At 40.3% G+C, this 27993-nt stretch overlaps 1 protein-coding gene across 1 annotated transcript; it reads right to left on the bottom strand.

Annotated features, from left to right (window-relative positions):
• SAAL1 (serum amyloid A like 1) lies at nucleotides 1–27146 on the bottom strand. The gene is made up of 12 exons (XM_046684549.1): nucleotides 26979–27146; nucleotides 25507–25620; nucleotides 18991–19074; nucleotides 15634–15713; nucleotides 13873–13932; nucleotides 13371–13486; nucleotides 12849–13029; nucleotides 10832–10914; nucleotides 10552–10740; nucleotides 3326–3519; nucleotides 1578–1670; nucleotides 1–370 (listed from the first exon to the last, which is right to left on the bottom strand). The coding sequence occupies exons 1-12, from the start codon at nucleotides 27108–27110 to the stop codon at nucleotides 278–280; spliced, it is 1419 nt and encodes a 472-aa protein (XP_046540505.1). The 5' UTR covers nucleotides 27111–27146; the 3' UTR covers nucleotides 1–277.
• Nucleotides 27147–27993: the final 847 nt, after the last annotated feature.

Raw genomic sequence — 27993 nt, 5'->3', positions numbered from 1 at the left:
TAAGCTTGCATATTTTTGTTTTCTTTATCTGAAGATGACAAATACCACACAACAAATACAAAAAGAGGGGGGAGGGGGCCTTGATGGTGGTGAAACTCCAGATTCCAATGCCAAATAAAAGTGAGGTGGGGCTGGGGGAGGGAGAGGGGCAGGAGTGTAATCCCAGACAACTATGACCTAATACAGGCTTTATCTAATACTTCCTATTCATCAATTTCAACCGCCAGTGAAGAAAATAAAGTTTATTTCTTGGCCAGAGGAGATTCCAATTCAGTTTTTAAGTCTGAACCTTCGAACTTGGGAAGGCCTCCTCCAGGTCATCAGCCAGAGTCTCATCAACTTCACGCAGGACTCTCAGGAAGTCTTCCACCTGTGAGTCACACAAAAGACCCAAAATCTAAGCAGAGGAAAGGGTGGTTTAAGGTACTAACTGTTGACTATAAAAATGCTCTACTGTGGTTTCTAAACAGTTCAGTGGAAAAGAAACGTTAACAGACTCCTGGAGGACAGTCAAGGTACCTCCTGGCTGGTCCTCTGAAACATCAGGAGGGAACCAGCCCTCACCATTTTGTTTCACTCTTGAACTAGTATTTATCTTCCTGCTGCTTCCCCTTTAGGGTCCATTATTAGAGTTTATCACCATCCTCCTTGCTGACATGTCCCCTCACTCCCACATTCCATACTTCATTTTCCCAAAAAAGTTCTTATTTTGGGGCCGGCCTGGTGGCACAGCAGTTAAGTTTGCATGTTCTGCTTTGGCGGCCTGCGGTTTGCCGGTTCAGATCCCAGGTGCAGACCTATGCACTGCTTGTTGAGCCACGCTGTGGCAGGCGTCCCACATATAAAGTAGAGGAAGAGGGGCATGGATGTTAGCTCAGGGCTCGTCTTCCTCAGCAAAAAGAGCAGGATTGGCAACAGATGTTAGCTAGGGCTGATCCTCGTCAAAAAAAAAAGTTCTTATTTTGAAATTACCTCTAATGGTAGCAAATGTGATGTAATTTGAAGAACCATAAAACCTACTGACTAATCCTACCTAAGAATCTTATTTTTGCTTAATATATATGCTGTCTACTTTGTAACAGAAAGGGGTCAGATAAATTCAGTGTTGATTTCTTTCTCTTAAAATTAGAATCGTGGGGCCAGCCCAGTGGCATAGTGGTTAAGTCCATGTGCTCCACTTTGGCAGCCTGGGGTTCATGGGTTCGGATCCCAGGCGCAGACCTACACACCGTTTGTCAGGTCATGCTGTGGAGGCAACCCACTTACAAAATGGAAGAAGACTGGCACAGATGTTAGCTTAGGGACAATCTTCCTCAAGCAAAAAAGAGGAAGACAGGTGACAGATGTTAGCTCAGGGCCAATCTTCCTCACCAAAAAAATAAAATAAAATTAGAATTGTGATTCAGGCTAGTCCCCTGAATTATCCAGCAGTCATCTATCTGACAAAGGCATTAAGTCGGGTCAATTGTATGCACTATCTTTTTTGACAATGGCCTCAGAGATTAAGCACTTACTTAAAAACACTTTATTTAGTAATCCTCTGGAACTGAGCAACCTGTACATTCACTCATACTCACCACAGGGCTATAGAAAGGAAGAAGATTTTGAAATGCACAGGAACACTTCTGTTTGCTTAACTGGCCCTCCTTTAGTCCCTGAGCTACAGTCTCCTGAAACAGACACAAAAAACCATTTAATGGCAAAAAAGGAAAACTTCTAAAGCTTTATCTGGTAAATAAATACAAATGAGTATCTACAATTCCTACTGATCCTACAGGTATTTCAAATGTCCCAAACTGAACCCAGCATCGTTCCTCCTCCTGTCACCCAAACACGCGCTCCACTAGTCCTTACTTTAGGGAAGGGCACGAGCACCCACCCGCCCTGCTGCACAAACAGAAACTCGGGACACAGCCAGGACCTTCCTCCTCTGCAGCTGACCCCGCCGAGGTGCTTAATCTACTCTCCTCAATCTCACTCATCCCACCCCTCCTCTCCATCCACACTTCCACTGTTTCGGCTCTTATTATTTTTCAGATTATTCTTGAAGATTACCAACCACCAGAGCCTGCTGGCTGGTCTCTGGGCCTCCAGCCTCAGTGCTCTCTAATCCTCTCCATTGCTTCTGGAGTAATCTTCCTAATCAGATCATATCACTTGATGCTTAAAAAAAATCCTTAGTAGCTCCTCAGTTTCTTCAAGATTAAATCTACCTTCTATTAATTACATCATAGAAGAATTTTCATGACATATCCCTGGTCTGTTCTCAGCCCACCTTCCTCCTATCTTCCTGTCACTTAAAAATAAACAAACATCTATGTCCCTCCCTCCAAAAAAAACAAAAGCAACAGCAAACAATGGGAGAAATTTTTGTAGTGAATATGCAAAAGATATATTATTGCCCAAGGAGTTCATGCAAATAATCAAAATAGAGAAAGTCACAAAGCAGGAAACATAATATACAAATATATGGAAAGGTTTCAACCTCCATATAACAGAAAACATAAATCAAAATAAAGCACAATTTATCACCTGTTGAACTTTACTTGATATAAAAATTATAATACCCAATAATAAGGATCAAGTAAAACTAACATGTTACATACTTTGTTAAAAAAACATTTTGGCAATATGTAGCCATTACGCCTCAGTCATCTTCACTTTTATAATGTCAAACCTTATAATCTAACTTCTGAAAATCTATGCTAAGGTAACAACTCCAAATCTGGAAAAAGAAAGCACGACAATTCACAAAAAAACCAAATCAGCAGAATAACAGAAACTTGTTTCAAAAACTATTCTTCTTGAAAAAATTCAATGAATGTGTTCTTCATAGTTATATTGATAAATGTATTTTTTTTGTAAAATACATGGATAGAAAGTATGCCCAAAGGAAGAATATGCTAATTATCCCGAACATATTCAGGAAGAATATTCCTTAAAACAAGTTTGCAGTAAATTTTGAAAATTGATTTTTGGGCAAATTGGGTATTAAACTGGCTCTCAGTGAGAAGTCTTTCAGCGAATTTAGAGTCAGGAAAAGTGCTTATAATATAATGTTAAGTGAAAAGAGCAGTCTATAAAAATTGTGTATACTGGGTTATAAGTACATGAAAAATACACATATAAATACACCAAACCACATCAGTTGCTGGTTTAAGATTATAAACTTACGGTGCTAAGTTTTTTCTTTCTCTATTTCCCTATATTTATGTAATATAGTTATACTACTTTTGTATTTTAAAAAACAATAGTAATAAAGTTTGGAGCATTAAGCAATTCACACTTTCTTTTCCTGAAGAAATTATCAATGCTTCTTCCTTACCTTTGTTAAGACCTGAAAAATAATAGAAAGAAATTCACACGAAATATCCTTTAAGATTTTCAAGTGGAAATCATCTTGGGTTAAATCAGACTTTTTAGTTTCTCCTGTGCGAGACTCTGCCGAGTCCTCTGGCTTCTTCTGACAATGTTCTGTATTTTGCAGGACACGAATCAGGCTGTCAATTAGAGGAAGATCTAGTGTACAAAGAAACCAAGAGGCACGGAATTAGCCAGTTAAATTTGGTCTTTCACTCATTCATTCATTTGCACTGAACGCCTACTACTGCTGGACACTGCATCCTATAGATACAGCGGTAAACAAGACCGTCAAGGCCACAGGCTTCCAGAGGCTTCCATTTGTACACTCTTAAATAAGCTAATGAATAAAACGGATCATTTCAGATTTTGCTAAGTTCTATGAAGGAAATTAAAGGGGACTCTAATAAAGCAGCCGGCAGGGGAGGCTCTCTGAAGAGGTGACAGTAATTCGAGAACTAAAGGGTAAGAAGCATCAATGTGAAGAGCCCAGGAAAACATTTCAGGCAGAGGGAACAAATGCAAAAGTGCCACACAGGCAACGTCAGGGAAGGTCTGAAGAAGAGACAGAGGGCCAGCGCGGCTCACGCCAAGTGGGCAGGGGCAGGAGGCACACGAGGAGGTCAGAGTCGGACAGGAGTCCCACCGTGCAGGGCCTTGGAGACCACAGAGAGAAAAGATTTAAACTTTAAACTGGATCATAAAGATCTTAAACGAAGCTTTTAAATTGTATGTTTTATTAAGTTAGCTTCAAAAATAGTATGATTTCTTAAAAGACTGAACAGTCATTTTAATTAACCTATAATAAAAATCGAACGTAAAAAATAAAACTACAACTCAGACTCAAACTATATGCTATAGCATGAACATGATTCAATCACTGATTCTAACCCTACCATTTCTGCTTAATAGTTACAAATCCAGGAAAAAGTTTTCTTTAGCATTGAATCAATATCTTAATTTAAAAAAATCTAACTTCACTTCCAAACTTAGGTCATTTACAATACATGGAAACAACATTTAAAAAACTAGCAACCAGGGAAGTTGTATTCCTTACTTCTCAACTCAATGTCACCTCTTTAAGCACCTCCCCTGCCTGGCAGCTTTATTATACTCCCTTTGGCTTTACTCCTCCTCTCGCACTTGTGTTGTCACCAGCCCTCGACTCTGACAGTGAGTCCTTCACTCCGTGATTTCCCTGCAGGTCGCATCAATCTATGCCACACCAGGCTCCCTTCGCCCTCCCTCACCCCCAGCCCTAACTCTACAAAGCCCCTGTTCAAGGCTCAAGGCAGGATAAGGAAGTGAGTGTTAATTAGTGGCTTAGAGTCAAAGGAGTGCCTTTAATCCTTACTCTCTCACCCAATCATAAAAATCATACATAAAGTTTTGGGAAGTGAGGGAAGGATAAAGAACACTGAGTCACATAACATCAAGAAAGATGTGCTTCTTCCAGACAGAGAAAGACGAACTCTGTATGACTCCACTCATAGGTGGTAGTTAACATATAGACAAGGAGAACTGATCGGTGGTTACCAGGGGAAAGGGGGGGTGGGGGAGGGCACTAAGGGTGAAGTGGTGTACCTACAACATAACTAATAATGATGTACAACTGTAATTTCACAAGGTTGTTAACTATCATAATCTTAATAAAAAAAAAGAAAGATGCACTTCTAATATTCCAAATAAAAACTCTCTATATGATTTCAACAGAAAGCGCATATATACAAGGAAGTTAGAAAGAGCATCGGGCTCAAGGTCAACATTTCTCCCCTCTTCCTTTTAGAAATCACCAAAGAAACAAAGAGAATAAGCAACAAAACCCAGATTCCAGTTTGGAAAAACTAAGAGACAGCTGAAACCTTAAACACAAGGCAAGTGGAAATAATGTCAAAGGCAGTGTAAATCAAGCGGGGGGGCATGAAGAAGTGATGAGAGGACGCCTGAGGCTGCAGGTCTCACAAGGGTCAGAAAAGTCCGCTTTTCTAAGGTTAAGCACATTCCTCTGAGGCACAAATCTAGAATCCCTTGTTTGCAACAGCGGGAATGGAGTGTGCAAGACAGCCGGTGCTTCCTTAGGGTTCTAAGAAACAGAGGAAGAGGGGGAAATGAGTAATTCCACAGACAAGCCACATAGACAGGAAGCAAATGCCAACGGGAAAGGTGAGTCTTTACCATGGCTACCTTGTACCTGGGAAAAAGAGCCAGGAGACTCAGAGACCCAACTCCCGTTAATCTAGAACACAGCTTCAGCCATTCTCCTACATGAGCTTCCTGGAAAGAGTTAATCCAGGAAAAGCCCAATTCATTCAAAGATGAGTACGCACAAAGAAACCAGCATAGGAGCAACACAAAGACACTAAAAGAAAAAAGAAAGAAAGGAACAAGAAAAACAAACGACAGACAAATAATACTCATCAAAAGAAGGTGATATGAAGCTTATAGTGTTAAGATAATATTTGGCTATGAGCTTTAATACAACATGTAATTAAACACAAAACAGAGATGAAAGAGCTCAGACTAAAGAACGAATGATGACAGGAGAGAAAACCTGAGCAGGTAGAACTCAAGGCAGAAGTTAAAAGAAGAAATTAAAGCCACCACAGAAAGGAAGGCAAAGCTGACAGGTGCACAAAGGAGAGTGGATGCTGCTGAGAAGACAGCCCAGGCATGGAGGCGGTAAAGGACAGCAAAACAAAGGGAATGAAACAAGAAGTTCCCTTAAGTGGAGAAAATAACAGTTATGGAAGACAGGAAAGGTGATCTGACATAAAATTGTAACTCTCAAAGAAGAAACTCAAAAGGATGGAACAGAACAAATATTTTAAAATGTAATTCGAGAATGCCACCTTCAAGTGTTGAATTTGTAGTTTGAAAGCACCAGGGGAAAGGGGATAAGAAATTGCCAACACTGAGATATATCCTTTAAGTTATTAGATTTTAAGAATTAAAAAAAAAATTGGGGTGTAGTTATAATTATATTTTGAGAGCAGTTATAATTATAAAGGTAATTCCTAGACCAAAAATACACATCTTTCTAAATGTTAGAACTCCACACAGAAACAAAACAAATAAGCCATATGCTGTTTATTTAACTATAAATATACATAATGGAAAATATACCACGACAGCATTCAGAGCAAACATAAATACCACATCAATACATTTAAAATGAGTCAAAATCATCTATTGAACAAAAATTAAAACCCCTACAACAGAGTATTTAGAAAGGTTGAAAAGACAAAGATTGGCAGAGGTATCAGTGGCAAATGCAAACAGAAGGAAAACAGGGTGTGAAGTTTTTGGCTGATATACAGGATTCAGGCCAAAAAAGCATGAAAGGAGACCAAGATGGGCAATTTATAATGAATCTCTATATACCAAATGATGTAATACTCATTAAGCAAACTACAAATGATAAAACGAGAAACAGATAGACATAGTAGTCGTAAAAGATATCAATTTTCCTCTCATCCTACATTAAATCAAGACACAAGAAAGCACTAAGGCTACAGAAGAGCTCGTCAGCATGACAACTGACAGCTCCAACATTTATATTCCAGCTCAGGCCTTCCCCTCAGCTTCAGATCAGAATCTCCTGCTTGGCACCTCCACTTGCACATCAAAAAGACATCTCGAACATACGTAAAACCAGTCTTTCATACAGCCACATGCAAAAGAATGAAAGTAGGCCATTATCTTTTGCCATACAGAAAAGTTAACTCAAAAGGGATCAAAGACTTGAAAGTAAGAAGTGAAACTATATAACTCCTAGAAGAAAATATAGGCAGTACACTCATCGGTCTTAGAAGGATCTTTCTGAATACCATGCCTACTTGGGCAAGCGAAACAAAAGAAAAAATAAACAAATGGGACTTCGTCAGACTAAAGAGCTTATGCAAGGCAAAGGAACCCAAGAACAAAACAAAAAGACAATCCACCAACTGGGAGAAAATATTTGCAAATCATATATCTGACGAAGGGTTAATCTCCAAAATATATAAAGAACTCATATAACTCAACAACAAAAAACAAACAATCAAAAAATGGTCAGTGTACAGGCCCAGTGACACAGTGGTTGAATCTGTGCGCTCCGCTTCAGTGGCCTGGGGTTTGTCTGTTCAGATCCCAGGTGCGGACCTAGCACCACCTGCAAAGCCACGCTGTGGTGGCATCCCACATAAAACAGAGGAAGATTGGTACAGATGTTAGCTCAGCAACAATCTTCCTCAAGCAAAAAGAGGAGGATTGGCAACAGATATTAGCTCAGGGCCAATCTTCCTCACACACAAAAAATAAAGCCTCATTACAAAATGGCCAGAGGATATGAACAGACATTTTTTCAAAGAAAATATACAGATGGTCAACAGGTACATGAAAAGATATTCAACATCACTAATCATCAGGGAAATGCAAATCAAAACTACAATGAGATATCACTCTACACCCGTTAGAATGGCTACAATTACCAAGACAAAAAAATAACAAATGTTGGAGAGGACGTGAAGGAAAGGGAACCCTCATACCCTGCTGGTGGGAATGCAAACTGGTGCAGCCACTATGGAAAACAGTATGGAGATTTCTCAAAAAATTAAAAATAGAAATACCATACGACCCAGCTATCCCACTACTGGGTATTTATCCAAAGAACTTGAAGTCAACAATTCAAAGAGACTTACGCCCCCCTATGCTCACTGCAGTATGATTCACTATAGCCAAGACAGGGAAGCAACCCAAGTGCCCATCGACTGATGAATGGATAAAGAAGATGTGGTGTATATATATACAATGGAATACTCCTCAGCCATAAAAAAAGACAAAACCATCCCATTTGCAACAACATGGATGGACCTTGAGGGTATCATGTTAAGTGAAATATGCCAGACAGAGAACGACAAACACCATATGATTTCACTCATATGTGGAAGATAAACTACCACATGGACAAAGAAAACAGATTAGCTGTTACCAGAGGGTAAGGGGGTTGGGGGTGGCCATAAAGGATAAAGGGGCACATATATATGGTGATGGACAAATAACAATGGACAACTGAAATTTTCCAACGTTATAAACTATTATGACCTCAATAAAAAGAAATAATAATAAAAAACAACAAGAAAACCCCCAGTCTTTCCTCCTAAAAGTTCTCATCACAAGGAAAAAGCATTTTTTTGTAACTATGTGAGGTGATGGACATTAACTAAACTCACTGTGGTAATCATTTCACAGTATATGTACACCAAATCACTACGCTGTACACCTTAAACTTGCACAGTGCTGTATGTCAATTATATCTCAAACTGAAAGAAAAACAAACAAAAAAAGTCTTTCCCATCTCAGAAAATGGCAACTCTTTTGGACAAAAATGCCAGACATAATTTGACTTTTCTCCTCTCACCCTCCCCATCCTATCTGTCAGCAGATCCTATTGGCACTACCTAAAAATGATCGCAATCTGACTATTTGTTCCACCACCTCCACTGTTACCACCTTGATCCCTGTTGTATCACCTCTTGCGTCAAGTTCACACAGCCTTCCAACTAGCCCCCTGCATTTCTTATCAACATGGCAGCCAGAGGGACCTAGTAATGTCAGCACGTCTGTCCATCCTCTGCTCCAAAGCCCCCACAGCGCCCGATCTCACTCAGAGTAAAAGGCTGACCCGGACCTTCACTCTCCAGCCCCTCTCGCCTGCCTGGCCTGTTTGCTGGAGCCCCCAGCCACACAGGCCTCACTGCCCCTCCTCAGACATTCCAGGCACACTTCCCACTCAGGGTTTGACACCTGCAGCCCCTCTGTCTGGAATGCTCTCCTCCCCACGTAGTCACGGGACTCACTCCATTATTTCCTGTAGGTCTGCACTCAAAGCCACCTTCTCAATGAGGTAACTTATCTACCATAAATGCAGAAAAGACACTTGAAAATATTCAACATTCATTTTTGATTAAAAACTCTAGTAAAATAGGAATAGATTAATATCTCCTTAAATGGTAAAACATAAATAGCTTAAGCTCAAAACAGCATCATGACGAATGGTGTAACTCCAGAATCATTCCTAATAAAGTCAGGAACAAGGTAAGGACGTTTTACCACCATTATTATTTAACACCAGAGGTATAAGGCAATCCATTAGATAAGAGAAAGAAATCAGAGGGAGAAAAGTGATAAAACATATCTAACTTAAACCCAAAGCATTATCAGATAAAGCCCAAGATCATCACTGGAACAACTACTAAAAACAGTAAGAGAATTCAGTAAGGTTACTAGATGCAAAATATACAGAAATCAATAGCCTTCACATATTCCAAGAGCAATAATCAATGGAAGAAAAGACGTCACAGACAACAGCAATACAAAACAAAATATCTAGGAATAAACCTAGTCAGAAATACGCAAGATCTACATGAAGAAAATCTTTAGAACATTCTTGAGGACACAAAGTAAGACTTGAAAAAATGCGGAAGCACACCATCATCTTGGATACGCTATAAATTTAAGATGATCTCAATAAAAATATCAGGAAGAGTTTCTGTTTTTCTAACTTGTCAATCTAATTCAGTGTTAGACAAGAATAATACTCAAAAACATTCTGAAAAATTAGAATGAAGGAGGACTAGCCCCACTAAGCATTAAAATATAAAGCTTTAATAACTAAAACACTATGGGTACTGATACACGAGTAGAGCAACGGAACTGAACAAAATATACAGGGAAATTTAAAACATAGTGATGATGAAATTTCACACTAGTGTGGATAAACTGGTTTATTCACAAACAACTGGGTAGCCCTTGGGAAGAAAGTTGAAATAATACCTCACATGTAACACCAGAAAAATTCCAGATGGGTCATGGATTTAATTGCAGTCGTAAAAGTCATTCTGTCAAAGACCACTTGTTTACATAGGAAAATATTCATGTCATACTTCTAAATGAAAAACGTTGCCTAAAAAGCAGGACTGAAAATATATACGCATGTGAATGTATGGATGGTGGGGTTACAAGCACTATGCTTCCCTTTATAAATTTTATAAATTTTTTGTACAGTGTACGTAGTATTTTTGTAATCAGGGGCATAAAAGCACTAAAAAACAAAAAAAGCGGAGTTAAAACCTAAATGAAGAGCAGACACAAGCCCGGGGTTTAAAAATCTCATAGACTAGAACTTAATTCAGTGAACTAAATGATACTTGCCTTTTTCTATCTTTAGATACTCCTGTTCAGCCTGCGAAGCATAGATGGCAGACAACACTGAAAAAATAGAGGCTAGCACTGTTTTCTGTTCTTGAAGGATGATGGGGGGATCATCAGACTGGCAGAATTCATGGCAGACCAGGTCAAAAAGTAAATTCCAAGTGTCTTTTCCAGTATCAGGACACTGTACTTAATAAAGACGATAAAGAAAAGTAGTAATTTAAAAAAACAGAAAACAATTAAATGAGTAACCATAGTTCTTCCCCATGAAGCATCTTACCAATTGCCTGGATTCCATCATCCACTGTGGTGAGCAGCTGTAAGATGTGCATGTAAACATCGAGCCCTTCTGGATTTTCAGAACTAAATACAAAAAGCAAAAGCACTGAATCAACAACTTTACTGTCTATGGGACTGCAATCCTTCATTCATTCAACAAATATTTATCGCTCTACTAGTCACTGCCCTAGGCGCTGGGGATGAAACAGGGAATAGGAGAAAGTCTCTGTGCTCACGGGAGCTTACATTCTAATGGAGAAATCAGTCAAACAACAAACAAATATTACAGAATATAATCAACACACAGGACAAGAGAGAAAAATTCTTTTTGGCCCTGTCCCACAAAAGCGACAGTGCAGAAACCTGGTAGGTGATACTCCATCATTCTCATTTACTTGAATAATCAGGACAAAAAATGCTAAAACTGTCATAGAGTGAATGACAGGCCCAGTGCACCAAGCATCAACAATAATGATATTCCTAAATCTTCACAGGATTATCCTGGCTCCCTAGCTGAGAATACTAAAACCATATTAGTATAATTTTTGTGATCAACAGTTTGGATTCCTAGAAACTCAGTCTTAGTTCTTCAGCCAAACAATTAAGTGAAAAAATAGTGAACAATTAAAAAGATGGTTCAGCAAATATTTAAGTACCTACTGTTTTCAGGCACTATGTTAGGGGCTGGGAAAACAGAGACGTACAAGACACTGCCCTACCTTCCTGAAGTTTATGGTCTAAAAGGAAAGAAGATAATTAAAGGGGTGATTACAATAAAGTGCTAGGAATGTAACACTAGAGGAAGTCCAAGGTGCCAGAGGACCGCACAGCAAGCAGACAAGTTAGTCTGGAGAGCCAGGAAAGGCGTCCTAAGAGAAACAATGTTTACACAGAAACGTGAAGTGGCAAAGAAATGTTTAGGGTAGAGGAGACACAGAATGCAAAGCCTTAGAGGAGAGACAGCTTGGTTCAGCTGAAGAAATGAGAGAAATTTCACACGGTTGAAACACAGAGCACAAGCAGTAGGAGTGGAGAGGCCCTGTGCAGGACCTTCTAAGCCATGTTTTTAAAAAATATGGACCGAGGACTCAGGAAGACAACTGAAGAGTTTGAAGCATGAAAGCGAGAAGATGAGCATGTGCTCTGGAAAGATGGCTCTACAGTGAGGCTTGGAAAGAGCAAGCCTGGAGACAGGGATCGCAGGTGAGAGAATGTTGCTGTTGTCTAGCCGAGAGACGGAGGCCTGGTGATGGCATTGGTGGGATCCCAGAGATGGCCCGGAGGCAGGCCTGAGGGTGCCTGGCCAGGGGAAAGAGTGGGACGGGGCAATGTCAGTAATGACTACCACGCTGCTTCCACATCATCCAGAAGGGATAACGACTACATCACTCGCTGAGATTGACAGCACTGAGAAGCAGGTTTGGAGGAAAGACGATGAGTTTAATCCTCACTTGGGTAAAGGACCTAAAATTAACAGGGTTTATTAAGCACTAAGAGTGCACAACTGACCATTAAGCAGATCAATTCATAAATTAACCTTCTAGTGACTAGCAATAAACAGTTCCAACGACCTACAAGACCTCGTAATCACTCCTGGCAAGACATCAGAGCCCAAAATCACTTATCCAAGACTGGCATATATATACACAAGGAACAAGAAAACAAACGATGTCTGACATTAACTGAAGAAGTTGTTAAACATTCAATGGAAAATAAAACACAAGAATACTTTTCTATTTGATTTAAGTTACACAAAATTGCAGATTTTAAGGCAGTAATCATAATTAATACTGAAAAATAGCCTATACCTATGTAATATTAGAACAGGTACTTTGTAACCATTACAATTCTTGCAAAGAGCCAATATGTTGTTACCACAAATATTAGCAGTGAACCAAACCTGACAAAGATCGGCTGTGTGCTAGTCATCCTGCTGAAAGGAAACGAAAACTTTCATCCAAGGATATTTCTGGCTACTGGATTTGCCTAGAACATTTTACACCAAAGAGCTCACCTACCGTACTTGTTTAGCAGCTTCAAGTACACAGGGCACAATTCTAAACGCTGGCTGCTCTTCAGACTCTTCCTGGGGTTGGTCCAGAGGCTGAACAGCCCCATTTCTAATCCACTCCAGCATTAGCTTTTCATCCAAATCGAAAAGCTTGTCCACAACCTCCCCGACCTTCACCAGCAAGTCAACTGCAGAGAATAAAACAGATACTGAAATGAGAAACAAAATTTTAAAAGCAGATGGTTAATCAAAATTCCTAAAGCTATTCCAAGAAAGCCAAATCTCGCCAAAGGATTACTCATTCCAGGGGAGATTTATTTACCTCCTTTGTTTAAATTTGCTTGTCTTCCTTCATTTTTACATGGGGGATTTTTAAGTGGAGTTTAAGAAGAAATTTTATATCTTGAATTGAAATACTTTCTCACCTCACACTTAGCGTTTTTTTAAATGACCTCTAGAAATAGTTACATGGTTTCCTAATAATTAAATACAATCAAAAAAACTTTTCTTAGATTACACTGTGCCTTACCATTTGTTGAACTTGACATAATGAAGCAGATGCTATCATAAATAGCTGGATGTTCTCGAATTCTTTCAACCCAGACACTGGCCACTTCTGTCTGGGAAAGGCAAGTAAGCAACAACCTGCACGATAAATGTGGGCTTACTATCTTTATATCAAAACCAGTAAAGGAAATTCAAGAATGAAGAATTAACTCCATCGTCCTAGAATCTCTTACGAGCGAGTATACAGAATCCTTTTTTTTTTTTTGAGGAAGATTAGCCCTGAGCTAACATCTGCCAATCCTCCTCTTTTTGCTGAGGAAGACTGGTCCTGAGCTAACATCCATGCCTCTCTTCCTCTATTTTATATGTGGGATGCCTACCACAGCATGGCTTGCCAAGCGGTGCCATGTTCACACCTGGGATTCGAACCAGCGAACCCTGGGATGCCGAAGCAGAACGTGCGCACTTAACCACTGCGCCACCAGGCCTGCCCCTACAGAATCCATAAAAAGAGGAATGCATACCTGCTTGTTTCCAGCAAAGTAGGAGGGTCTGAATCATACAAACAGTGCAATAATACCTGTCTACAAAAATAAAAAAGTTAACACAATACACCTCACTTCTCTCATTTCAAATACCAATGTAGCGTTTTCATTTACTTTTGTAAACACTTTCACTGTGAAATACAGCATATATACAGAAAAGCTTATAAGCTACAAATCTATACTTAGCGACTAATCATAAAGCAAACATTTATGTTTCAAAGGAACGGGACAGTGCTGCCCCCTCCAGCCCGTGTGCCCGTTCCAATCACAGTCCTCTTTCCCACTTAGCAGTGACCACCATCCTAACTTTCCCAGGATCATTTCTTTGCTCTACTCTATAGTTTTATTATTCTATATATTTTGGTTTTGAACCTTATATGAAAGAAATTATATTCTACATACTCTTTCGAGCCTTAGTTCTTTTGCTCAACACCACATCTTTAAGATCTACCCACGTTGTTCCTGTAGCTACTGTTCTTTGATTCACTGCTGCAGAACATTCCATTGTATGAAGAGAATACAATTCATTTTTCCAGCCTACTACTGATGGACATCTGGGTTGATTCCAATTTGGGGCTATTTCAAACAAGGCTCCTGTAAGACTTTTTGTCCAAGTATCCTGATGGACACATGCAGCTTCTCTGACCATATACCTATGAGTGGCATGGCTTGGTCACAGCATATTCGTATCTTCCAAGTCGACTAGATAATGCCCAACTGTTCTAAAGTGGTTGAACACATTTATGTCCCATCAGCAATGTATATTGTTCCATATTAAATTTAAGATAAGCATTTAATTGAATTTACAAAACTTGTTAACATCACTCATTCTCAGGTTTTTGACAGGGTCCACTAGAGACCAAACATAATCCTGATCACTTACTCCATGAATGACTGTGAATTACTGAGGAACAAATACCTTAAACTAGGATCTTAAAGCCCCCCCCAACACCTAGAAAAGGTAATCACCTCTGTTTTAGAGACCCAGGTACTTGAATCCTGCGATAAACCCTCACAGCCCAAGCTGACAATAACCACCCAAAACACTTTTCCTAACCTATTGTGGGCACAAATTTCTTTGAGATTCTGATTGACAGCCATGAACCCTCCACCTAGAAAATGAATACACTCACCAAATTTAGCATGTAATTCCAGGGTGTTCTCAGACCTCTTAAAGTAACTACCAGGGTTTCCACCATTAAAATACCCTCTGCCTAAAACTTCCCTGTGCGTAGACGAGAACTAGCCTTCAAGCAGAAGCACAAAAGCCTTTGAATCCCAGCGGCAGCCCTGTATCTTCCAGTCTGTGGGCAAGTCTCTCCCCTGATCTAAGTCAGCGTTCTCAGGGTGACCCTGGTCAGAAAGCCTAGTCTCTCCAGACTCTAGCTCTCTGAGTCCTTGGATTCCCCGAGCCTAAACTGTTCTGGACTGTGCTCAGTGCCCCATCTCCAAGCTTTGCCCACTGGTTCTTATCTTATCTGGCTTACCACCTGCTGATGATTTATGTCCCTTTGCTACTGATAAAGGAAACAGGCCTAAAACCCAAATCATGTCCATAAATAGCATGGAAGCCCTTACTACCATCAATACACAATGACATTCCTGGAGTGTTCATCAGGAGCAAGGAAGTACTACATTTTGTAATATTTTCCTCTCTCTCCTATGTATTAGGATTTTCTTAGGGATATGAAATTCGAATCTATTTTTAAAAAAACATAATTATTATGTAGTAAAACTTACCCAAGATTTTTATCACTGCTGATAGACACACATATCTCCTGGAAACAGGCCATATTACCTAAAATTCCCACACAGATTTCCTGCCAAATCAAATTTCACAGGTCACAATGGCTCTGAAGTGAAAGACACATATACAAAAGAAAAAAAAAAGGAACAACTTAAAAAAAAAAACTTTCACTGAGCCAAGTTTGGGGGGAGAAGGGAAGGGGAGGCAGCATATAGAAATATACTGCCTGCACCCTAACCTTGACACGTTCACAGGATTTGAGAAGGAATGAAAGACACAAGAAAGAGAAGGATCAAAAGCTGGCAGGAGTTATTGAAGAAGAAATCTTACGCATGAACTCAGTCTTAAATGTTTGCTAGGATTCAGACGTGCAAACAAGAAGACAGATACTCAAAGAAGGGGGAAAGTATCAGCAAAGGCAGGAAGGGAATTATGCACATGGCTAACATGGGGCAGGAAAGAAAGCAGGGTCTAAGCACACAGCAGGGCAACAGCAGGAGATAAACACAGCAGGGAAAAAGGATCAGGACTAAGGGCCCCAAATGCCATGTTGAAGAGCTTAGACTTAATCTAGGTTTCCTGGAGCCATGAAGGTTCTCAGGGAGGGGGGACAACATGCTGAAATGACACTCTAGGATGATTATTCTGGTAGCAAAATGCATAGTGCAAGATAGTGAAAAACTTTAAAAGAAGTTAATAACCTCAGTAACAACAGCCAACGTTATTTAGCACTTACCCTGTCCAGGCACTACTCTAGGCACCTTCCACGTGTCATTTCATATAAGAACGTAGGAGGTACGCACTACTTTTATCCCCCTTTTCCAGATGAGGAAACTGTAGCAGAGAGAAGTCAAGCAACTTATACCAAGATCTCCAACTAGGAAACAGCAGAGCTCCAGAGCCTGGGCACTTAACCCCCATGCCACACTGCATCTCAAGTATCAAGGTGCAAGAAGATGAGGGTGGTGATGGCAGGCGTGGAAGGGGATAAAGCTGAGAAAGACTCAACGTGAAAGCAAAATAATCTGATGGGAGGCAAAGGGAGAAGGCAGTGGAAAATGACTCTTAGGTTTCAAGTTGCTTCATTTCTCCAGTCGCAGATAATGGTGCCACTGACAGGAAAATTGGAAAAGAAAGTGTAGAAACAGATACAATGAATTCAGTTAAGACAGTGTTTCCAAACATGCTGGAACACAGAAGCACTGGGGGAGCAAGTTAAAAGCACAGATTCCGAGTCCCATCCCAGAGCTATGGAATCAGAAGCTCCAGGGGAGGACCTGGGAAGCTACTGCTTACCAAGCACACTATGTGATTTTTTATGATCAGAAAAGTGTGATAACACTGAGTTAGGACATACAGAATTTTGAACTGGAAAATGCAGCATGCAAACAGAGAATGCCTGAAGAAAGTTGAAGATGTAGTGCCAAAAATCAGAGGGAAGGTCAGAGCTTTGATCCCACAGGCACAGATCTGTAACTTAAAGGTGTAAAGAGTAGACAAGCCCACTAAGAAAATAAATATAAAGAGGACAAGGGATCTGGATCTACACCTTAGAAGGAGTCCACACTCAAGAAAGAAAAAGCCAATGAAAGTGACTGAAGAGATCAGAGACCAGGAGAGTGAGGTGGCAGTGAAGCCACAGGAGCGGAAAGTTTCAATAAAATGTGGGTGGTCAAATGTCGGGAAAAGAATAAAAGAGAGCAGGGGCAGAAAAGAAACATTCATCTCCCTTACAAACTGAAGAGGGAATAATCGAACTTCCAATCAAAGATCAACTTTCTCAGTCTCAGCTGCTCACAGGAATTGCCTGAGAAACTTTCAAAGCTGTCTGGAGCCTCACACTTGGAGATTCTGTTTTAAATGATCTGGGTATAGCCTGACTTAGGATTTTTAAAAGTTCACTAGGGCAAAGCTTCTTAAAATGTGGCCTGGGTCCAAAGCACTAGCATCACCTGGGAACTTGTTAGACATCCTCGATCCTTCCCCAGGCCTACTGGGTCAGAAAGTGTGGGGGTGGGCCCAGGAATCAGTGACTCTGGACATGCTGAAGGTTGAAGGCCCACGTTCTGGGTGACTCTAACATGTGCCGAGGCCGAGACTCACTGCAGCAGAGCGGCTGCGGCTCACCGACACAGGTAATGATATGACTAATTCCTGAAAGGAGCCACTCCTGACATAAGCTCATTTTCTTTAAGTACTAATCACGAGTCAATACATTTAAGTTAGAAAAATCCATGAGAAATGTTATATAACTGTCAAATCTTTATATTGATATAATGGCCCAAGGAAAAGTGGTTCATCAGGCTCCAACTCGGGTGCAGAATTCTACTAAATAGAATTTTAATTCAACATTCAATTTGAAAAATACGATGTACAATTCTCCACTTTATAATCTTAAAGAGAGAGAGGCATACAGCACAGTGGTTAGTCGTTACACGAAGTGAGACAGGTCTGGGCTCAGATCCCAGATCCATTCTTGTACTTGTGCGACTCTGGACAAATTTCTTAGCCTGAGACACTTCTTTTATTTATAAAGTGGAGACAAATGCCTACCTCATAGAGTAGTAAAATCGAATACTCAGTAAATAGCAGTTATTCATAATTATAAGCACTTAATAGATATTTACTAATCACCCACAATATGCATGGCACATGGCAACCTCAGTGGCACTGAAGCACAGAACACAGATAAAGACTACGTGAGAAGTACAGATAAGTGTTTTGGGGAGTTTACTATCAGCAATGGCCACTGAGAGCTTGCTTCTTTGGGAAGACTTAGAAGGAAAGTATCACCGGGAACAACTGCTGTGAATATTGAGAGGGATGGAAGGCAGACAAAGGGAGGCACGGAGATGGCGATGACCACACTAAGCTCCTGAGAGGAGACGCACACGGGCCTGGATAAATTAGAAGGACTTTCTTTATGTTGGAGATTTTATGTTGGAGAAGATGAATTAGATTTAGATTATGGAAAGTTTTGAGCAACAGGCTGAGTTTAGAATGAAAGGTTCTAAGAAATGGAGGATTTTATGAATAACAAAGAGCAATAGACCGAGAAATGGGAGGTCTGGACACTGTTTCTTGTTCCGCCACATCTAAGCGATGTAACTTCAGTTGCGCCTATCTGGTTTCCACAACCGTTACATGAAAGTACTGATCTCCTGTCCAGCCCCAATCTAAAATTCTAGGACTCTAATAATTTTAAATAGCACATTACCTAGTACCTGGTGATGTTCAACAAACATCTGCAGACTGATTTGTAGCCAGTAAGAAAATTAAAGTGAGAAAAATAAAATACTATCTGCTATTATTGCTCCAAAGAGGAAGGATTTAGAAATGTACACACTTACTCTTAATCGAGGACATCTGGATTTGGCCAACACTCCCATAAATATGTCAGGAGCTTTAAATTCTTGGAGAAATAAAGCCACATCCTGAAAATAAAAATGATTATTAACTTGGATGCTGAATACTCCTCTTTAAACCCCACAGCTTAGGCAACCATGAAAAAGAAAAAGCAACAATTCCATATACACTTCCTTTCAGGCACGAGAGAAAAAAACCCATAAGGTCAGGAATTGCGTCAAGAGACAAAAGTAAGATTAGAGAGTCTTTGTGGTATCTGGTCCCAAGGCAATGGAACAATTCCACAAAGAAATTAGTCTTAATTGTCATATTCCAAAGGACTGTCCTCCTTTGTCTCCCTTAATGATTATTTATGCCAGAGACCTCAGTGATGAGTGGAGAGCTCAGTTCTCTGGAGGGGCCTCAAGAACTTCCATAAGATTATTCTCATTCAAGCACATTTGCTGATTGCCACGTAGCATGTTAGAAGCTGGGGCTAAGGAAAAAGAGTAAAATTTGCAATTTCTGTCTTCCAAGAGCTTAAAACATGACAGGGGAAAACAGGTGAAAACTCCTACTGGCTCGGTCCCCAAGGGCCCCAAATCAGAACTTGTGTTTTCAAAATCCTCAGTAGAAAAAATTCTGATCATATTGTGACTGTAGCAGCTTCCTGCTCCTTCCTAGACTGTCTGGTCCACAGCACCGAAAGGATAGACCACACAGGGAAACACACCTGGAGTGGACATGTGTTCCAATCTCACCGAGAAATGTGAGCCCCAAAACTACATCAGTTAGCCGGGGAGACCCACGCTGTAAAATATTTAAATAAAACCAAATTTCTGGCTCTCTATTGCCTAGGATTTTTACCAAACTTGAGGTGTATATTTGGGATAATTTAACTTAAAACACAGGCTACATGGTTACATGACAATTCACTTTGAAAGGTCCTTGGGGGCATCTCGAAGAGAGAGGCAGTAATCTTTCAAAGCAGCGGAAACCAAGGTGACCTGCAGGAGACTGCTGATTGGGAGACATACTGTACTTATTAAGAGAGCACGGTCAGAGAAAATATTTTCAAAGATACACTCCAAATGCAAAGTCACAGCAGCAGATGCTCTCCACTCTAAGTGATCAAACTGTTTGTCATGCGGGCAACTCTTTGTAGCATACAGGGATTTATTTAATGACAGTTAATAATTCCTGGAGAAGCACAAGGTGGCCTGACAATATCAACACCAACAATAACAACAGCAATTAACACGTACTGAACAAGCATTACATGTCAGGCATAGTAAAGTGGTTTGCATACTATCTCATCAAATTCTCAAAACAACTCTATAAAGTAGTTATTATTATTAGCCCTATTACACTAACAAACAAACTGAAGTTTTAGAAGGTTAAACAATCTGCCCAAGATTATGCATTCAGTAGAACAGTGCCAGGATCTGACCCCAGATGAGTCTAACTTGAGGCCACGCTCTTAACCACCACACCAGGCGACCTTTCTGGTATTCATTCAGTCATTCATTCTTCACCAAATATTTACTGAAAAACCTAAGTAACAGGTACGGTTTCAGGCTGTAGGGACACATCAGTAAACAAACTATTTAAGGTCTCAGTCCCATGGAGTTTTCATTCTAGAAGGACAAACAAACAATAAACACATAAACAACTAAACTACATAATTTCTAAGTGCTACAAAGAAAATGAACAAGATGATGTGTGCTAGAATCCAAGATAACAAGGTCTACTTTATATATCATCAGAAAAGGTATCTTTGAAGAGGTGACATTAAGCTTTTATGAGAAGAAACTTAGATCAATCAGGGCACACAGAGGCTCAAAACCATCACTGAATAACTAGGTAGGTATTATGCAACAGGGTGAACATGTTCCATGAGAGCACAGGAGAGAGAGGAACTCTGCCCGGAGTGTCTGGGGAGGCATCATAGAGGAGGTGACATTTAAGCTGGGCTATAAAGATTTTGCCAGCTGGAGGTCATTCCAGGCAGAGAGTGTTCCAGAGAACAGACCATGAACGCATGAAAATGCAGGAAGTATCTGGAAGTCTCTGGTCCTGCTCAAACCTTGAGTGGTAGGAGCTAAGGCTGAGAAGCAGTCTCATTGGAGGGACTTAATGCCAGAGACCTCAGTGATGAGTGGAGAGCTCAGTTCTCTGGAGGGGCCTCAAGAACTTCCATAAGAGGGTGAAGAGGAGGCGAGAACATGACCCTCCTCTCCAGCAACAATATCATTCAAACAGCAGCTCTGTTTATCTACTTTCTATCTGAGGATTTCACACTAAGATTCACCGGAAAAATAATATCTTTCTTTAAAAAAAAAATTCTTTTCAAACCACAGCTTCTCATTAATTGTAGAACAAGTAGAAAGAAGACTTAACCAACTTGATCTGACACTTGTAAGACACTCCACACTTCAGCAACAGCAGAATATACCTTCTTTGTAAGTGCCATGGAACATTTACACTGCATTTAAACAATACGTTTAAAAAGATTCAGAGTGTCCAGTGACCACAGTTAGCAGAAAGATATCTGAACAATTTCCAAATACTCAAAACCTAAATGACATACTGCTAAAAAAATCCACGAACCAAAGAAAAATTAAGGAAAATTAGAAAGTATACTGAAAAAAATGAAACACAACATACCACAAGTTGTGGGACATGACTAAGGCAATATTTAGGGGAAAAATTATAATGCTAACTGCCTATGTTAAAAAAAGAAGGGTCTCAAATCAATGACCTCAGCTTCTACTTTAAGAAATTAGAAAAAGTAGAGCAAACCAAACCAGAGTAAGCAGAAGAAAGGAAAAAATAAAGATCAAAGTGGAAATCAATAAAATCGAAAACAGTAAAGCAATAGAGAAAATCAATGAAACCAAAGGCTGATTCTTTGTGAAGATCAATAAAATTGGTAAACTTCTAGCCAGACTGATGAGGGAAAAAAGGCAAAAGAGACGAATTATCAATATTAGGAACGAGAGAGGCACCATCACTACAGATTCTACAAATACTAAAAGGACAATAATGTAACACTCTGAACAACTTTACACCAACAAATCTGACAACTTAGATGAAATGGATAAATTCCCTCAAAAACACAAACTCCAAGGTAACCTGAATTAGCTCTCTATCTATTAAAAGAATTGAATTTATAGTCTTTCCCACAATATACTAAAAACCACTGAATGGTGAATTTTATGGTAGTGAATTATATCTCAAAAAAGTTATTTTAAAAAAAGTAATAAATACATAAAACTGAAAAACAAACAAAAAAATCTTCCTAAAAAGAAAACTCCAAGCTCCGATGGCTTTTTTGGTAAATCCACCAAATATTTAAGATTGAAATAACATCAACTCCAGACAAACTCTTCCGGAAAAGTGAAGAGGGAAAGCTTCCCAACTCATTCTGTGAGGAGAGAATTACCCTGGTACCAAACCAGACAATGACAAGAAAATGAACATCTCTCATGAACGTAGATGCAAATTTTTTAAAGTAAGATTTTAGCAACTTGAAAATCAATAAACGTAGTTCACCATATTAACAAACTGAAAAGAAAAACCACATGACGATCTCAGTAGACTGAGCAAAAGCATGACAAAATCCAAAACCCATTCTTGATAAAGACTCCTGAGAAACTAGGGACAGAACAGAACTTTCTCAATCTGCAGCTACGTCACACTTGATGGTGGAAGAAGGAATTCTTTCCTTCCACAATCAGGAACACGACAAGGATTTCCCCTCCCATCACCTCTAGTCAACATCACACTGGAGGTTCTGGGCAGAGAAACTGTGCAAGAAAAAGAAATAAAAGGAATTCAGACTGGAAAAGAAGCAGTAAAACCTCTTATTAATAAGTGACATAATTATTTCTGTAGACAATCCAGTGGAATCTACAAAAAAAGGCACTAGAACTTAAGTGAATTTAGCACAGTTGCAGAATATACAATATATAAAATCAAACGCATTTCGATACACTAGCAACGAACAATCAGATATTGAAATTTTTTTTAAATACCATCCCAAAATATGAAATACTCAGAAACAAATCTGACAAAAGATGCGAAAGACCTATACACTAAAAACTACTTTGCAGAAAGAAATTAAAGAAGACTTAAATAAATGGGGAGATTTAATTTGCTCATGGCTCAAAAGATTCATTATCATTAATTTGTCAATTCTTCTCCCAGATGATCTATAAATTCAACTCAATCTCAGTCAAAAAACTAGCAGGCTGCTCATAGAAACTGGCAAGTTGATTCTAAAATTAACGTGGAAATACAAAGGACTCACAACAACCAAAACAACTTTAAGAACAAAGTTGGAGGATTAATAATACCTGATTTCAAGATTTATTATAAAGCTACAGTAATGAAAACAGCGTGGTATTGGCATAAAGATAGACAAATAGATCAATGGAACAGAACAGAGTCCAGAAATAGAGTCACATGTATACGTCTGGACAACTGATTTTTGAAAAACGTGCAAAGGCAATTCAGTGGAGAAACAACAGTCTTTTTAACAAATGAGCTAGAATAACTGGCTATCCATATGCAAAAAAGGTGAACTTCAATCCATACCTTGCACTCTACACAAAAATTAACTCAAAATGGATCATACCGCTATAAGTAAAACCTTAAATTATACAACTTTTAGGGGAAAAAAAATGAGAACACCACAATTAAGAAGTGGAGAAAAGATTTAAAAAGGCACTGCACCAAAAAAGATACAGATTATAAACAAGCACATGAAAATATGTTCAATATGATCAGTTATAAGGGAAATCCAAATTACAATCCCAATGAGAATCACTACACACTTAGAATGGCTAAAATTAAAAAGACTGACCATACCAAGTGTTGGCAAGGATGCAGAGAAACTAGAAGTGTATCTCACAGACTGCATGTGGTAATGTAAAATGGTAAAAAACACTTTGGAAAATAATTTAACCATTTCTAAAAAGTTAAACATAGACCTTCCATATGATCCAGCCATACTACTCTAGGTATGCAGTCAACAGAAAGGAAAGCGTATGTCCATACATACTCATACACAGAAGTCCTCACAGCAGCTTTATCTGGAATAAACTGTAAACAACTCAAATATCCATCGACAGGTAAACCGATGACTAAATCGTGCTATAAACATATAATGGAACACCACTCGGCAATAAAAAAATAATAAACTTGCTATACATGACATGAATGAGTCTCAAAATAATGATGCTGAGTGAAAGAGCCAGATATCTCCAAAAAAAGAATATAATCTCATTTATATAAAACTCTAGAAAATGCAAACTGCTCTGAAGTGATGAAAGCAGATCAGTGCTCCCCTGCAGAGGGTGGAGGCAGGGAAGGGCAAGAGGCATAAACTTTTGGGGGTGACAGATATGTTCTCTATCTTGATTATGGTGATGGTTTCATGTGCAAATACACACATCAAAACTTAGCAAACTGGGCTTTAAGTATGTGCAGTCTGTTGTACGTCAATTATATCTCAAAGTATATGCAGTTTTTTTGGTCAATTATAGCTCAATAAAACTGTTTAAAAAAATGGCTAAAGGCAACAAATAGCTGTTGACAATTTTTAAGACAAAAGAATACAATTAAATCTACGTTTTAGGAAAAACATAACATAGGTAGCAGTGTGGAGGACAGAAGGGAGGTGAAAGAGATTAAAACAAGGATTTTAATCAGGAATCTACCACAAGAGTCCAAGTAATAAAATGAGATGGGGGCCGGCCCCGTGGCCGAGTGGTTAAGTTCGCGCGCTCTGCTTCGGCAGCCCAGGGTTTTGCCAGTTCGGATCCTGGGTGCAGACATGGCACTGCTCATCAAGCCATGTTGTGGTGGCATCCCACATGCCACAACTAGAAGAACCCACAACTAAAAATATACAACTATGTATCAGGGGGCTGTGGGGAATAAAAGGAAAAATAAAATCTTTAAAAAAAAAAAAGAGAAGATTAGGCACATCCATCTCCGTTTACCTCTTTTCTAATCTATAAAATAAGGATACTTACCTATATCACAGGGCTATCGTGAAGATCAAATAGAATAATATATATGAAAATGTTTTCAAGCTATAGGGTACAAATGTCAAAATACCACTATTGTAATTATATATATGTAATTCCTTCTGTCCCTCCCTTCTAACTTAGTCGTGGTATCTCAGTGGTCTCCAACTCCTCACCTGCTCTCAAACACAAGGCCAGCCTCCTCTTTAGGGAGATAAGTATTGGAACCTTCCTGGGCTACAAGAGTTCTAGCATTCATGAGAACCATATATTTAGCCCAAATCTAATGAGAGCTCAGCTCCTCTACTCTCAAAGATAAAAGTTAAGTATTTATAGCTCCTGGGACCTCATTCCCTGTACTATAGATAGGAATGATACAGACGCTAAAGTCTTTCTCCAGAGACTTAAGGACTGAACCTTTTTAAAAAAATCCATCCACCACCTCCTTACCCAACAGTCTTTTCTGTTTCGTTTCCAACCCCATACCTCGTCCATTGACATATCCCATACTCTGCAAATTTCGTTCTCCATTTCTTCATCAAGCTCCATCTGCTGCTCCTCATCATCTGAGTTGGACTTGGTGCTTTCAGGGTTAACAGTCTTCAGAAACACAAAGGAAAAAAAGAGATGAATGCAAGCTGCCCGTAGCACTTCCAGGTACTATAATCCCACAATCATGTAAAAGTCACAAAGATACTATCCTCAAACTACCTTCTCTTGCAAAAACCTTGTTCAAAAAAATTAGTACCTTGGGTAGAGCTTTGCATTCAACATTCATGGAGCAAATAGTGTCACTAGGCACTGGGGTAGACAGACAAAAGACAAATAAGATATAATCTCTTGCTTTCAAGCATTTTAGGATCTAGTGGGGAAAAGACATGTATACTGATAATCCCAATAGAAAAGGCTAAGTGACTCAACTGAAGGTGGACAAAGAGTCATGGGAGCAAAACTCATGGACCAAGGACCAAGGTCTGGGAGAAGTGAGGGAAAATTTCTTTTCGGAGGGGATATTTCAACTAAATCTCTGAGAACAGGAGTTTGCCATGTGAAGAAGGGGAGAAGTGCATCCAGAGGAAAGTAGAGAGCTGAGAGTTCAGGGCCCGGCATGTCTGGGGTACGGTGAGCACTTTAGTGTTGATGGAACACAGTGTGTCACAGGCAGATGAGGCTGGAGAGGTTTTGAAGAGCCCTAGATTCCAAGCTAAGACTTTAGCATTTTTCTCCTGTAGGCAAAGGGAACTACCAGGAGTTTCCATGGACAGCATTTTCTTTCTAAAATTATTCTGGCAGCAGTGTAGATGATGGACCGGAGAGGACCAAGATGGAGTGAGCGAAATCAGTTAGGGAGACGTGGGGAGGAGAAAGTTCACATTCACGGAGAGTCTCCTACAAGCCAAACACCATGGTAAGTACTCTATGGCCATTATAATCTCACTTAACCTATACAAGAACAATATAGGTATTATCATCCCATTTTATAGAAATTAAGAAAGAAGCCGAGGCTCTGAGCACCCGCATGACTTGCTCCAAAGTACACAGTCAGTAGTTGATAAGCCGCGTTTTTGATATGAGATCTGTATGACCCCCAAATCACCACTTATTCTACTACAATAACAGTCCATGAAATGGATAATTCAGGACCTTCGGAAATGACAGTGAGGGGATGAGGAGCAAAGCCTGAACACTGTATTTACATAGTCATATATTTTTGGAGATTTTGCAAAAGTAAAGTCTTTTAACCGCAAGCATCCCGGCATCCCTGCCATTATACCCCTCTTCGCGTTGAGGTGCACCGGGAGCGGCTCCCGGCAGTTCAGGGGTCCGCGGAGGCGGCCAGGAGCCGGGCGTAGCCGCGCCGCGCGGGCCCGGGGAGGGGTCGCCGTGGGGATGGCGGCTCCGGGGCGGGGGGCCTGAGGGAACGCGGGGGAGCCCACGCGCGGCGCGGGTTTCCGCACCTGGATGAGCCCGCTGAGGACGCCGAAGAGCCAGTGCTTGCTGTAGACCGTGCTGCCTATGCAGTCGCCCCCGGCCGCCTCCTCCTCGGCCTGGTCCCGACTCGGCGGCGGCGGCGAAGGGTTTCGATCCATGACTCGACGGCCACCCGCGCGCAGCAGCCGCGCCGGAAGCCGCCGGAGGAGGCGAGAGGCCTCCTGGAGCCAGAGGACCCGGAGCGCCCGGCGCGGCTCCCGCCACAGCGCCCTCTGCTGCTCGGAGCCCGGCCGGCCCGAGAGCCAGCCCTATCTGCCCATCGGGCCTGGAAGCGCGATGACGTATTTCCCCCACCTCATCCTACCCAGGACCCTCACAGTGTCCTTTTCATAACTGTTATTTGTCACCCTCACTGGACCAGATATCCCATCTCTCCCGGAGCTCTTAGCCTGATTGGAAGGGTCGGGGGTGGAGGCTGGGGCAGGGAACAGGGCAGTGAATCTCCACTTATGGGACCAAGGATCTCTGGACAATGTTGCCACACTTAAAGACATCAGAAGGGGCTCATTCTTCTCCCAAGGTGTGACTGGAATCCCGGGAAAGACGAAAGTCACCAGTAGGAATGTCAATATTCCAACTCCCTGTATTTTCAGTTCGTGCTTCTATTTAGTTCAATGGTACTCAACCTCAGACCCAACGTTCCCTCCCACCCCTGCAACAAATATTTTACAACATCCACTTTACTTCAATGAAGTGAAGATTATAGACGATATGGCCTACCTCAACATGTAAGTTCAAAAATATCAATATGATGCCCTAACAGAAAGAAGGAGAAATAAAATTAATCTTATTTAGTGATAAACATATTTCAATATTTTAAATGCTCAGGCACAACTGTACTAGAAGACATTATAAAGGTCCCTGATGTTAACACATATGCATCAAGTCACTGTGAACCCAACAGTTACAAATGCAGGACGACACGGGTGTGCTTCCATCAGGAATGGGGCTTCCCAAATCATGAACAGATGATGTTAAAAT

This window comes from Equus quagga, chromosome 14, assembly GCF_021613505.1.
Source record: "Equus quagga isolate Etosha38 chromosome 14, UCLA_HA_Equagga_1.0, whole genome shotgun sequence".
NCBI classification, from domain to species: Eukaryota; Metazoa; Chordata; class Mammalia; order Perissodactyla; family Equidae; genus Equus; species Equus quagga.
This window is presented reverse-complemented; position numbering and strand designations above follow the sequence as displayed.

Excerpts from the sequence above, each read along its gene's own strand:
- SAAL1 (XM_046684549.1), bottom strand. The coding sequence starts at position 27,110 with ATGGATCGAAACCCTTCGCCGCCGCCGCCGAGTCGGGACCAGGCCGAG. Across the intron at positions 13,487-13,872 it reads ACTTTGCTGGAAACAAGCAG|GTTGTTGCTTACTTGCCTTT; the intron begins GTATGCATTCCT and ends TTTATCGTGCAG. Across the intron at positions 10,915-12,848 it reads GAAGCTGCTAAACAAGTACG|TTCTGAAAATCCAGAAGGGC; the intron begins GTAGGTGAGCTC and ends TTTTGTATTTAG.